The sequence below is a fragment of the Crinia signifera genome, chromosome 8, assembly GCF_055691185.1.
Source record: "Crinia signifera chromosome 8, ASM5569118v1, whole genome shotgun sequence".
Lineage (NCBI taxonomy): Eukaryota > Metazoa > Chordata > Amphibia > Anura > Myobatrachidae > Crinia > Crinia signifera.
The window spans coordinates 4,084,627-4,099,123 of record NC_139224.1 but is presented as its reverse complement, the minus strand read 5'-3'; the positions used below and the strand labels follow the sequence as shown (position 1 = coordinate 4,099,123).

Genomic DNA, 14,497 nt, shown 5'->3' with positions numbered 1-14,497 from the left:
ACATTGTAATTTAGCCACGTTGTAAGTTAGCCACATTGTAAGTTAGCCACATTGTAACTTAGCCACGTTGTAACTTAGGGCCTTATTTTGGTTCATTCTTTCTGACAAAATCCTTCTTAGATGGACAAAACCATGTGCAATGCAGGGGGGGCAGATGTAACATGTGCAGAGAGAATTAGATTTGGGTGAGTAATTTTGTTTCTGTGCAGGGAAAATACTGACTGCTTTATTTTTACACTGCAATATAGATCTCAATTTAAAGTAAAACCCCACCCAAATCTAATTCTCTCTGCACATGTTAAATCTGCCCCACCTGCAGTGCACATGGTTTTGCCCATCTAAGAAGGATTTTGTCAGAAAGAATGAACCAAAATAAGGCCCTAAGCCACGTTGTAACTTAGCCACGTTGTAACTTAACCACGTTGTAATTTAGCCACGGTGTAAGTTAGCCACGTTGTAACTTAGCCACGTTGTAACTTAGCCACGTTGTAATTTAGCCACGTTGTAACTTAGCCATATCATGTTACCTTAACACAACATACAGTAATAATACACAGAACCACAATTACGTGAATAATCCACAACAAATTGTTACAGATCGGAAGGGAACTTTTCCCATCAGAGGGACCTACAACATTAAACCTTATTTAACTTTTAACTTTCTGCATTATAAAATGAAGTAATATTAACCTTACACAGGATATGTAGCCATAAAGGTGATGATCACAATTACGACATTCACAATGTCGACAACAGGTCAAGACTGATGATGCTGACATGGTTAAAATGTCAACATCATTAAGACCGACAACTACAAGTATCAGGTACAGTATGTACATTATAAAGGATGGAAATTTACAGAATAATACAAGACCTCTCACGTGTGTAATGTTCTCTATTACAATCTAATTTCTCGCCATTGCCGGTAGACCTCTGCTTCCCCTCACAGCCATTATCCTGCCCCTCATATCGGTCTTACTGTCCCAACATCAGGTGTAAGAAGTCGGGGCTGGTGGACACATGGTCACACACTGAGGTGCTAAGTGTCATTAGATATGTGCGTCGGGTATATAGGCAGCTGAATTCATCACCAACTTGTTTAGGTGGACAGTCAAGTCATGGAGACAGGTTTGGGATTGGTGCACTGCCTGTGAGAATGGCAGGACAGACGTTCAAGATGAGCAGCGATCAGGCCGACCAAGCATGTCGCCCTTAGGGGGTGCACCAAACCCAATGTGACATGAGATTAGTTGCCGGAAAGATGGAAGGTACCATGTTTTTGGAGACCTAGACAGAGTCTACTATGCCACAGAGGCCAGGGTCCCCACTTGGGGTGTGCGCATGTGCTCCTTTCTCTATTAAACCACCCCTAGTGAGAGGTCTTGTTACCTTACTTATTGAACCACCCTTGTATATACACTGTACTAATCTCCTTCCGCAATCAGAGACTGCAGACACTCGCTCACCGGAAGCCTCTCTTGTCTGTGTTGTATCGGGCTGGCAGTAGGTCCCCCAAGGTACGATACACAATCAGAATGAGGATGGTAGCCACAGGCTCTGGGTCAGGGATGATTCTCTTTGGTGGAGGAACTCCTGTGGTTAAATTACTTTCGGGACTGGTCGGACTTGGCAAAACTGTTGGTTGGGCTTTAAAAGAAAAAAAAATTGTATATTACATCAAACAGAAATCATTGCAAAAATGTCGTGGGCTAAGCCTATGTTGCATGACTTGTCGACACCACCATCTTCCTGTTGTCTGTAGCGCTCCGACAACACAGCTGATAGGGGCAGAAAATTGCATCATCATTATCAGTAGGGGCCTGACAACGCTCTTCTCACCTACCACTCAGAAGAGTGGAGCCTCTTGTGACCATGCAGTGTCCTGGGCATGTTCAGAAAATGCTTCGAACAAGCAAGCAGGGTCGCCCCACACCTAGGGGCAATCAGCCACAGCGGGGAACCTGAGACTTTGGGGGAGAGTTATCTAATTTTGGAGTGAGATACTGGAGTGAGATACTGTTATTTTACAGGCTGTGCTAGGTCTTCCCTCCCCTCATACTGCACCCATTGAAACAGGTCACTTTCATCTACAGTAGGGATGGGGACCTTTTGGCCCTACAGCTGTTGTTGAACTACACACCCCAGCATGCCCTGCTACAACTGTGCTATTTGGCCCTGCTAAAACTGTTGCAAGGCATGCTGGGATGTGTAGTTCAACCACAGCTGGATGGCCAAAAGTTCCCCATCCCTGATCTAAAACAGAGAAAAAAATTGTTCCTGAAAACCAGAACAACCCGGGCTTATAGGGGATATTGTTTCACCTGCCTCAGGCGAGCGTAAAAAAATCCTGGATAAGTGCTGGCTTTTCACGGATGCAAAATTGAAAACACAGAGGTTTCAGTGAATTTTTGGGGGGCAACCTAATAGGGTTTGTCCACAAAAAAAAAATATCGGCGAATGAGAAAAAAATCACAAAATACACTTTTCACAATCAATGTTTATACATACGATAATTGTGTTCCCCACCTAGCCTATAGAAGTCACACTTACACACTGCAGATCACAGTACACAATGAGGATGTTAGTGGGTTACGTTACCTTCTGGCTTAGGGGGCTTCAGCACTGATGCCGGGAGCACCACGTGAGTGTGAGGATCCCAGGAAGTTTGGCCTCGAAAGAGACTACTGTGGTATCTCGGGAAATGTCTTCTCGGCGGGATCTGGTTATCCACACGCTCAATATTAACAACTGTCAGAAGAGAAGCAGAGAGCAGTCCGGTCAGAACCTCAGCACAATATAGTTGTGTGTGTGATAAATGGGCACCAGATATTACTAACCCACAGTATCTCAGGTGCATTTCCATGACACTGAGTAATAACGTGTGACAGCTTTACTGTCTTATATAACATTTACACGGTTCTGCTAACGCCATGGACCTGACGATATGAGGAGCCGGGAAACCAGCATCTTCCAGACAGCGAATGCTTTCCCAGAGCCAGACTTAATAAACTTTCTTATTGCGCTGCTTCCAAACTCAAATTATCTCTCAATCATGGTTCTAAGGGGTCAGACATACAGGCATTGATTTCTCCCTAACTTACTAAACCAGAACTAATACTGCTGGGATGGGCTGGGAAATGTTTTAAAGAATTCTCATAGGGTTTATTTCATGGTTATAAAGAAACAGAAATGATACAGTTATGGAAAACGATACAGTTTATATAGTTATACAAAAGTTATACACATTTCTTATGTAGCGGTGATGACTGTACATCCTGTGACGCACTCCGCCAAGAGAAAACAACACGTGTTAAAACATCCTATGATATCGACCTATTGACTGTCAAACCTAATGAATGTGGATATTTCATCCACCGCCCTACAGTAACCTCCGTGTATTTGTGACCTCTGTGATATATGCAGAACGCGGTTGGTTTAAATGACTTTTGGTGAATTTTTGGAATTGAAATATTACAGTGGAATCCTGCAGGTAACTCACTAATGTTTGGCGTCACCAGGCCGACGGGGTTGAGATAGGTGAGTTTCATGTTCCTGGCCAGGGTGCTGGTGTATTCCCGGAACAGTTCCATAAGCCCGGCACTGCCGTGATCATTCTGCAGGAGAGTCTCCCAGTGTTCCTTGTTACCCAGCGCCAGGACGGAGCTCCCCGACCTCAGCAGGTTCTGTGAGTGGACACAACAACAATTGTCATTGGTATTCATTTACGGCAAATCTGGGAAATCTTAACGGTTCTCCTGTGACACATCGGCGATTAGTTCTCTAGACTTTAGCCACTGGTGGCTCCATGGCTGCTGTAGTTCTACTACACCAAGGAGGCAATTCAATAGGGTATAAGTACTGTATGTAAAAACTTTTGGGGGTAACAAGATTTAATGCAGCAATTTTTATGATAAAAATATAAATCCCGTGGCAAAATCACGCCTTTTCCAAACTCGTACCCTTTTAAAACCCCTACGTAATTCTGTCCCGATTGATGGCGACTGTTAACCGGCTCTGCTGTAAATGTTACATCACAAATAACCAGTTAAAGGTTTTTAATGGACAATAAAGACTTCTGCTTTCCCATATGGTATCGGGTGTTCTTTCCCAGCATTAAATGGACGTTACTATCATATAACGTGGATTTGGACACAACTGACTTCAGTCCTTCTGTTAGTCACAATAATCTGGCTGGGGAATCTTCTAATCTACTGGGAACTGGTTACAGAACTGTGCGCCCGCAGCGTCTACACACAGGGTACGACGCAGACACGAATCTGTCATTGACGACTTCTTAATCCCCCATTACCTCTGTGAAGTGGGCGTCCTGCGTAGCCGTTAAGCCAAACCCTTCTTGTCTGTTCTCAAACTGCATGAGGTGAGATAGCAGTCGGCAGGTTATCTGGACGTCGTTCCCAAAGTACTGATCCATGTCATCCGTGATGGAGCGAAGACGCAGAGACAGTTTCTTGGCCTCGATTGTGTTGAGCTCCGTTTCATTCCTCTCTAAGCTCTCCAGCTACGGGATGAAAGGAAATTGTGTTTGTTGCATGAAAACAAATAAGGAGATCATGCTCAGGTGTATATATATATATATTTATATATATGGGCCGATTCTGCAGAGGGCGCATCTGTGTCGCGGCAGCCTGCTCACTAGGTCATGCTGAGGTGAGTGCGCACTCCTCTACGTTTGTATTCATGCATCTGTAAATGAGTACAGAGTCTACATGCCCACGACACTGCCATGCGATGTATCAGTTTCACGCAATCACATGATCTCCACCCATCTGCCACCCAATTCACGGAAAGGGAGATCTGTCAGTGGAGGGACGGAGCCCTCGGCTCCAAAAACCCTGAAAAAAGTATTCTGCCCTTTTTTGTGTCGATCATTTTTATGTTGAACTTTGAACCTTGTCAATCATGACTGTCCTCTGTGGTGCATGCGCCCTCTGTGACTGTCCTCTGTGGTGCATGCACCCTCTGTGACTGTCCTCTGTGGTGCAGGCGCCCTCTGTGACTGTCCTCTGTGGTGCATGCGCCGTCTGTGACTGTCCTCTGTGGTGCATGCGCCCTCTGTGACTGTCCTCTGTGGTGCATGCGCCCTCTGTGACTGTCCTCTGTGGTGCATGCGCCCTCTGTGACTGTCCTCTGTGGTGCATGCACCCTCTGTGACTGTCCTCTGTGGTGCATGCGCCCTGTGACTGTCCTCTGTGGTGCATGCGCCCTCTGTGACTGTCCTCTGTGGTGCATGCGCCCTCTGTGACTGTCCTCTGTGGTGCATGCGCCCTCTGTGGTGCATGCGCCCTCTGTGATTGTCCTCTGTGGTGCATGCGCCCTCTGTGACTGTCCTCTGTGGTGCATGCGCCCTCTGTGACTGTCCTCTGTGGTGCATGCGCCCTCTGTGACTGTCCTCTGTGGTGCATGCGCCCTCTGTGACTGTCCTCTGTGGTGCATGCGCCCTCTGTGACTGTCCTCTGTGGTGCATGCACCCTCTGTGACTGTCCTCTGTGGTGCATGCGCCCTCTGTGACTGTCCTCTGTGGTGCATGCGCCCTCTGTGACTGTCCTCTGTGGTGCATGCGCCCTCTGTGACTGTCCGCTCTGGTGCATGCGCCCTCTGTGACTGTCCGCTCTGGTGCATGCGCCCTCTGTGACTGTCCTCTGTGGTGCATGCGCCCTCTGTGACTGTCCTCTGTGGTGCAGGCGCCCTCTGTGACTGTCCTCTGTGGTGCAGGCGCCCTCTGTGACTGTCCTCTGTGGTGCATGCGCCCTCTGTGACTGTCCTCTGTGGTTACCAATGCCGACAGCTCCATGAACGCCGGTGAAGTGCAGTTAAAGAGATCTGGTTCCAGCCAACCCTTCACGTCGTCACAGTGTCGCACGGCGGTCCCTGGAAATAATACATACATGTCTATGTGATCACACACAGGAAAGGGAAACAGCATAGGAAGCATTCCGTACAGTGCCAGCGGGGAAAGCGGCAGTCAGGGCACAAGCTGGTAGAAGGTCTGGGGCACTAGTACAGAATCTAGGGGGCACAAGCAGCTGGTGCCAGGCTGTAGGTTAGTAGGAAATAGTTATACACAGATCATTATATAATAGCAGGGACGGCTGGGAATGGGGGTTATAGGGAGCAGGGACGGCTGGGAATGGGGGCTATAGGGAGCAGGGATGGCTGGGAATGGGGGTTATAGGGAGCAGGGATGGCTGGGAATGGGGGTTATAGGGAGCAGGGATGGCTGGGAATGGGGGTTATAGGGAGCAGGGATGGCTGGGAATGGGGTTATAGGGAGCAGGGATGGCTGGGAATGGGGGTTATAGGGAGCAGGGATGGATGGGAATGGCTATAGGGAGCAGGGATGGCTGGGAATGGGGGTTATAGGGAGCAGGGATGGCTGGGAATGGGGGTTATAGGGAGCAGGGATGGATGGGAATGGGGGTTATAGGGAGCAGGGAAGGCTGGACATCAGGGTTATAGGGAGCAGGGATGGCTGGGAATGGGGGTTATAGGGAGCAGGGATGTCTGGGAATGGGGGTTATAGGGAGCAGGGATGGCTGGGAATGGGGGTTATAGGGAGCAGGGATGGATGGGAATGGGGGTTATAGGGAGCAGGGATGGCTGGGAATGGGGGTTATAGGGAGCAGGGATGGCTGGGAATGGGGGATATAGGGAGCAGGGATGGCTGGGAATGGGGGTTATAGGGAGCAGGGATGGATGGCTGGGAATGGGGGTTATAGGGAGCAGGGACGGCTGGGAATGGGGGATATAGGGAGCAGGGATGGCTGGGAATGGGGGTTATAGGGAGCAGGGATGGATAGGAATGGGGGTTATAGGGAGCAGGGATGGCTGGGAATGGGGGTTATAGGGAGCAGGGATGGCTGGGAATGGGGGCTATAGGGAGCAGGGATGGATGGCTGGGAATGGGGGTTATAGGGAGTAGGGATGGCTGGGAATGGGGGTTGTAGGGAGCAGGGATGGCTGGGAATGGGGGTTATAGGGAGCAGGGATGGCTGGGAATGGGGGTTATAGGGAGCAGGGATGGATGGCTGGGAATGGGGGATATAGGGAGCAGGGATGGCTGGACATCGGGGTTATAGGGAGCAGGGATGGCTGGGAATGGGGGTTATAGGGAGCAGGGATGGCTGGGAATGGGGGTTGTAGGGAGCAGGGATGGCTGGGAATGGGGGTTGTAGGGAGCAGGGATGGATGGCTGGTAATGGGGGATATAGAGAGCAGGGATGGCTGGGAATGGGAATTATAGGGAGCAGGGATGGCTGGGAATGGGGGTTATAGGGAGCAGGGATGGCTGGGAATGGGGGTTATAGGGAGCAGGGATGGCTGGGAATGGGGGCTATAGGGAGCAGGGATGGATGGATGGGAATGGGGGTTATAGGGAGCAGGGATGGCTGGGAATGGGGGTTATAGGGAGCAGGGATGGATGGGAATGGGGGTTATAGGGAGCAGGGATGGCTGGGAGTGGGGGTTATAGGGAGCAGGGACGGCTGGGAATGGGGGTTATAGGGAGCAGGGATGGATGGCTGGGAATGGGGGATATAGGGAGCAGGGATGGCTGGGAATGGGGGATATAGGGAGCAGGGATGGCTGGGAATGGGGGATATAGGGAGCAGGGATGGCTGGGAATGGGGGTTATAGGGAGCAGGGATGGATGGGAATGGGGGTTATAGGGAGCAGGGATGGCTGGGAATGGGGGCTATAGGGAGCAGGGATGGATGGCTGGGAATGGGGGCTATAGGGAGCAGGGATGGATGGCTGGGAATGGGGGCTATAGGGAGCAGGGATGGATGTCTGGGAATGGGGGTTATAGGGAGCAGGGATGGATGGGAATGGGGGTTATAGGGAGCAGGGATGGCTGGGAATAGGGGCTATAGGGAGCAGGGATGGATGGATGGGAATGGGGGTTATAGGGAGCAGGGATGGCTGGGAATGGGGGTTATAGGGAGCAGGGATGGATGGGAATGGGGGTTATAGGGAGCAGGGATGGCTGGGAATGGGGGCTATAGGGAGCAGGGATGGCTGGGAATGGGGGTTATAGGGAGCAGGGATGGCTGGGAATGGGGGCTATAGGGAGCAGGGATGGATGGGAATGGGGGTTATAGGGAGCAGGGATGGATGGGAATGGGGGTTATAGGGAGCAGGGATGGCTGGGAATTGGGGCTATAGGGAGCAGGGATGGATGGCTGGGAATGGGGGCTATAGGGAGCAGGGATGGATGGCTGGGAATGGGGGATATAGGGAGCAGGGATGTCTGGGAATGGGGGTTATAGGGAGCAGGGATGGCTGGGAATGGGGGCTATAGGGAGCAGGGATGGATGGGAATGGGGGTTATATGGAGCAGGGAAGGATGGGAATGGGGGTTATAGGAAGCAGGGATGGCTGGGAATTGGGACTATAGGGAGCAGGGATGGATGGCTGGGAATGGGGGTTATAGGGTGCAGGGATAGATGGCTGGGAATGGGGGATATAGGGAGCAGGGATGTCTGGGAATGGGGGTTATAGGGAGCAGGGATGGCTGGGAATGGGGGTTATAGGGAGCAGGGATGGATGGGAATGGGGGTTATAGGGAGCAGGGATGGCTGGGAGTGGGGGTTATAGGGAGCAGGGACGGCTGGGAATGGGGGTTATAGGGAGCAGGGATGGCTGGGAATGGGGGTTATAGGGAGCAGGGAAGGCTGGACATCGGGGTTATAGGGAGCAGGGATGGCTGGGAATGGGGGTTATAGGGAGCAGGGATGGCTGGGAATGGGGGTTATAGGGAGCAGGGATGGATGGGAATGGGGGTTATAGGGAGCAGGGATGGCTGGGAGTGGGGGTTATAGGGAGCAGGGACGGCTGGGAATGGGGGATATAGGGAGCAGGGATGGCTGGGAATGGGGGTTATAGGGAGCAGGGATGGATAGGAATGGGGGTTATAGGGAGCAGGGATGGCTGGGAATGGGGGTTATAGGGAGCAGGGATGGCTGGGAATGGGGGCTATAGGGAGCAGGGATGGATGGCTGGGAATGGGGGCTATAGGGTGCAGGGATGGCTGGGAATGGGGGTTATAGGGAGCAGGGACGGCTGGGAATGGGGGTTATAGGGAGCAGGGACGGCTGGGAATGGGGGATATAGGGAGCAGGGATGGCTGGGAATGGGGGTTATAGGGAGCAGGGATGGATAGGAATGGGGGTTATAGGGAGCAGGGATGGCTGGGAATGGGGGTTATAGGGAGCAGGGATGGCTGGGAATGGGGGTTATAGGGAGCAGGGATGGCTGGGAATGGGGGCTATAGGGAGCAGGGATGGATGGCTGGGAATGGGGGTTATAGCGAGTAGGGATGGCTGGGAATGGGGGTTGTAGGGAGCAGGGATGGCTGGGAATGGGGGTTATAGGGAGCAGGGATGGCTGGGAATGGGGGTTATAGGGAGCAGGGATGGATGGCTGGGAATGGGGGATATAGGGAGCAGGGATGGATGGACATCGGGGTTATAGGGAGCAGGGATGGCTGGGAATGGGGGTTATAGGGAGCAGGGATGGCTGGGAATGGGGGTTGTAGGGAGCAGGGATGGCTGGGAATGGGGGTTGTAGGGAGCAGGGATGGATGGCTGGTAATGGGGGATATAGAGAGCAGGGATGGCTGGGAATGGGAATTATAGGGAGCAGGGATGGCTGGGAATGGGGGTTATAGGGAGCAGGGATGGCTGGGAATGGGGGTTATAGGGAGCAGGGATGGCTGGGAATGGGGGTTATAGGGAGCAGGGATGGCTGGGAATGGGGGTTATAGGGAGCAGGGATGGCTGGGAATGGGGGTTATAGGGAGCAGGGATGGCTGGGAATGGGGGTTATAGGGAGCAGGGATGGCTGGGAATGGGGGCTATAGGGAGCAGGGATAGCTGGACATCGGGGTTATAAGGAGCAGGGATGGCTGGGAATGGGGGTTATAGGGAGCAGGGATGGCTGGGAATGGGGGTTATAGGGAGCAGGGATGGCTGGGAATGGGGGTTATAAGGAGCAGGGATGGCTGGGAATGGGGGCTATAGGGAGCAGGGATGGCTGGACATCGGGGTTATAGGGAGCAGGGATGGCTGAGAATGGGGGTTATAGGGAGCAGGGATGGCTGGGAATGGGGGATATAGGGAGCAGGGATGACTGGACATCGGGGTTATAGGGAGCAGGGATGGCTGGGAATGGGGGCTATAGGGAGCAGGGATGGCTGGACATCGGGGTTATAGGGAGCAGGGATGGCTGGACATCGGGGTTATAGGGAGCAGGGATAGCTGGACATCGGGGATATAGGGAGCAGGGATGGCTGGGAATGGGGGTTATAGGGAGCAGGGATGGCTGGGAATGGGGGTTATAGGGAGCAGGGATGGATGGGAATGGGGGTTATAGGGAGCAGGGATGGCTGGGAATGGGGTTTATAGGGAGCAGGGATGGCTGGGAATGGGGGTTATAGGGAGCAGGGATGGCTGGGAATGGGGGCTATATGGAGCAGGGATGGATGGCTGGGAATGGGGGTTATAGGGAGAAGGGATGGCTGGGAATGGGGGTTATAAGGAGCAGGGATGGCTGGGAATGGTGGATATAGGGAGCAGGGATGACTGGACATCGGGGTTATAGGGAGCAGGGATGACTGGACATCGGGGTTATAGGGAGCAGGGATGGCTGGACATCGGGGTTATAGGGAGCAGGGATGGCTGGACATCGGGGTTATAGGGAGCAGGGATAGCTGGACATCGGGGATATAGGGAGCAGGGATGGCTGGGAATGGGGGTTATAGGGAGCAGGGATGGCTGGGAATGGGGGTTATAGGGAGCAGGGATGGCTGGACATCGGGGTTAAAGGGAGCAGGGATGGCTGGACATCGGGGTTATAGGGAGCAGGGATAGCTGGACATCGGGGATATAGGGAGCAGGGATGGCTGGGAATGGGGGTTATAGGGAGCAGGGATGGCTGGGATTGGGGGTTATAGGGAGCAGGGATGGATGGGAATGGGGGTTATAGGGAGCAGGGATGGATGGCTGGGAATGGGGTTTATAGGGAGCAGGGATGGCTGGGAATGGGGGTTATAGGGAGCAGGGATGGCTGGGAATGGGGGCTATATGGAGCAGGGATGGATGGCTGGGAATGGGGGTTATAGGGAGCAGGGATGGCTGGGAATGGGGGCTATATGGAGCAGGGATGGATGGCTGGGAATGGGGGTTATAGGGAGCATGGATGGCTGGGAATGTGGGCTATATGGAGCAGGGATGGATGGCTGGGAATGGGGGTTATAGGGAGCAGAGATGGATGGCTGGGAATGGGGTTTATAGGGAGCAGGGATGGCTGGACATCGGGGTTATAGGGAGCAGGGATGGCTGGACATCGGGGTTATAGGGAGCAGGGATGGCTGGACATCGGGGTTATAGGGAGCAGGGATGGCTGGACATCGGGGTTATAGGGAGCAGGGATGGATGGCTGGACATGGGGGTTATAGGGAGCAGGGATGGCTGGACATCGGGGTTATAGGGAGCAGGGATGGCTGGACATCGGGGCTATAGGGAGCAGGGATGGATGGCTGGACATGGGGGTTATAGGGAGCAGGGATGGCTGGACATGGGGGATATAGGGAGCAGGGGTGGCTGGGATTGGGGTTATAGGGATGCGTAAAGCAGGTGCATTATCAGGAAATTGCATTCGGAAGGCCGTACAGCACAGGAAGGGCTAATATACAATACTCCAAATCCTCACCTGAGCCCCTCAGACCTGCAGGACAGGGATGGGGTATAGAACAGAGGGGGATAGTATCATTAAAACCACACAAAATTCCTTGGTTCATATGATTGGTTACAGATATAAGGGCCCAGTTATCACATGTTTGTGGCTATTTCCCAGGGGTTAGCGGCAAATATTCTATATTATCCCTGTGAGAGCCAACGTTGCTGTGAGAGATCCTCAAAATACCCGCTATAAATGCCAGCGCCGCTCACAGCAGTATTTATCTGGGTGCAGTATATAACTAAACTCCAATTATATGACTCGGTTGTATTTGTATTTACATATACTGAGAGAACAGTCGCTGTGAGCGGAGGACAGGTGCTGTGAGCGGAGAACAGTCGCTGTGAGCGGAGGACAGGTGCTGTGAGCGGAGAACAGTCACTGTGAGCGGAGGACAGGTGCTGTGAGCGGAGAGCAGGCGCTGTGAGCCGAGAACAGTCGCTGTGAGCGGAGGACAGGCGCTGTGAGCGGAGAACAGTCACTGTGAGCGGAGAACTGGCGCTGTGAGCGGAGGACAGGTGCTGTGAGCGGAGAACAGTCACTGTGAGCGGAGAACAGTCACTGTGAGCGGAGGACAGGTGCTGTGAGCGGAGGACAGGTGCTGTGAGCGGAGAGCAGGCGCTGTGAGCGGAGAACTGGCGCTGTGAGCGGCGCTGGCATTTATAGCGGATATTATGAGGATCTCTCACAGCAATGTTGGCTCTCACAGGGTTAATCATCCCGTGAATGCAGGAGGAACGTCAGAAGACATCTCCGATCCCTACTCCGATCCCTCCAGTCCTGCCGGCAGCCACATCCTCCATAGGTTTCTATGTATGACGCGGTGCTGCTAGATTTACTAATATGCGTGATTCCCAATATCGGTCCCGGCAGCTACCGCCTTGTAGCCTATGGGCCACTCACCCTGCCCCCGCCGGCAGAGGGTCCCCCCCTCCCCCAGCTGTGCGTTCCTTTCAGATCCCCTGTCCATGTGGATGCCATCTTGGGGTGCTATAATCGCCCCCATTGCAAATGCCGTACATGATAACTGGGCCCCATAATGTGAGAGATAAAACACTTCATATTAAACATACAGTGTCTGTATACAGAGGTATAGACGGCAGTAGGGGCTATGTATGAAATCCCACCCGGACCCTCTTATTGGAGATGGGGGTATCTGGCCGCGCCCCTCACTGGTGATCACTAAGCTGCGCTCATGCCCCTGGTTGGCACCACCATGTCTATGCCAGGTCTTTGGTCTGATTCAGACTCGCTTGCTAGACAGGGTATATTCAGTGCCAAGTAAGCGCCACCCTCCAGCCCAACGAACACCCAACCCCCCCTCCCCGCGCCACCCTCATCCCCTCAGTAACATGCGAGGGTCCGAGAAAACATCAGCTCGCATGTGACCGAAGGGCAGAGACGTCATCGATGTTCGCAGACCATCAAATGATTTCTCTCTCCCCTTTGGAAATAACAGGCAGTGAAAACGGATTTTTATTTCTACTGGAGATGGCTGAAAAGGGGGCGGGCACTGATGTCATGTGACTCAATACATCTGCCCCGAACAGGCATCGTCCCACCCACGTTCCCAGGGGACGCCCATAAAACGTTTGGAGTTCCCCCGCTCCAGAGACTGAAACTCAATGGAGCCGTTTCCTTCTGGTCTTTGCACATGTGCATAATCTAACCCCCCACTATTGGACAAGGGGCGAGATTCGGACCCAACTCAAAGTGTCTGAATCCGCCCTCAAGTGTTATCTCAATGAGTCTCATGGGGTTATATGGATTGTTCCTATGGGGGCGCAGAGTCATCTGGAGATTGTTCTTGTGCTACGCATTCGGCTATTCTGGGGTAAGCATATTCCTCTTATATGTGACCCGGAGATGCGGAATATTCTGGGAATGTGGTTCCCTTTATAAAGGAGGAGGAGTCACTTGGGTCACATGACTACCGCTGAACGTGAAAGAACCGCCAATGGTCAGTGAAGGGGAAGTTTGTGTGTTTGGTTCATTACCGTAGGACAACAGTAGAAAGCCGACCCTATAATGTCGACTTGTCACATGGAAAAGAGGTCAACACAAGCAAAAGGACAGCACAAAAATGGTTGACATATAATAATGTCAACATGAGTTTTTAGGTTGCCAGTTTTAACTTGTAGCCCATGGACCCCCAAAAAAGTGAAGGGTAAATTTTGTAAAAAAAATAAATAAAAAAACCACTGATCATGCCAACCTAACGCATGTCCACCAATACCAGTCGGCTTATTCACTGTCGACTGTATTAGTATCAACCTACTTGGCCGTCCGGCAAATTGATAAGGTCTACGCACAAATGAGAAACGGTCATCTGTCAGACCACACTTAGGTCGACAGTCATTAGGTCGACCCCGGAAGGTCGACTGGTCCCAAGGTCGACAGGGTTAGAGATCGACATGGGTCAAGGTCGACATGACTTAAGGTCGACATGGGTCAAGGTCCACATGGGTTTAGGTCGACAGTCATTAGGTCGACATGAGTTTTTCACTGTTTTTTGAGCCGACATGTGCCGACAGGCGGTATTTCATGCCCTACCATCCACTAGGGCGTGGTGGGAGAATAAAATAGTGTGCCCGAAGCATTGCGAGCGAAGCGAGGGGCTGCAGTTCAACTTCAACTGTGTCCATGTCGACTGTGTCGACATTCGGGTTAAAAAACAGTTAAAAACTCATGTCAACCTAATGACTGTCGACCTAAACCCATGTCGACATTGGCCCATGTCGAC

General features: G+C 52.2%; 1 protein-coding gene across 4 annotated transcripts in view; it reads right to left on the bottom strand.

Moving 5' to 3' along the window:
• The window catches only part of CELSR3 (cadherin EGF LAG seven-pass G-type receptor 3), a 151,410-nt gene that overhangs the window by 29,696 nt on the left and 107,217 nt on the right, over positions 1 to 14,497 (bottom strand). For 3 of the 4 annotated variants that reach the window (XM_083155599.1, XM_083155601.1, XM_083155602.1), the window contains exons 17-22: positions 11,728 to 11,742; positions 5,795 to 5,889; positions 4,310 to 4,519; positions 3,500 to 3,683; positions 2,599 to 2,748; positions 1,467 to 1,647 (exon numbers count right to left, since the gene is read on the bottom strand). In XM_083155599.1, coding sequence (XP_083011725.1) covers positions 1,467 to 1,647; positions 2,599 to 2,748; positions 3,500 to 3,683; positions 4,310 to 4,519; positions 5,795 to 5,889; positions 11,728 to 11,742 — 835 coding nt within the window. The remainder of the gene's footprint in view (positions 1 to 1,466; positions 1,648 to 2,598; positions 2,749 to 3,499; positions 3,684 to 4,309; positions 4,520 to 5,794; positions 5,890 to 11,727; positions 11,743 to 14,497) is intronic. The other variant, XM_083155600.1, reaches the window with a different exon arrangement.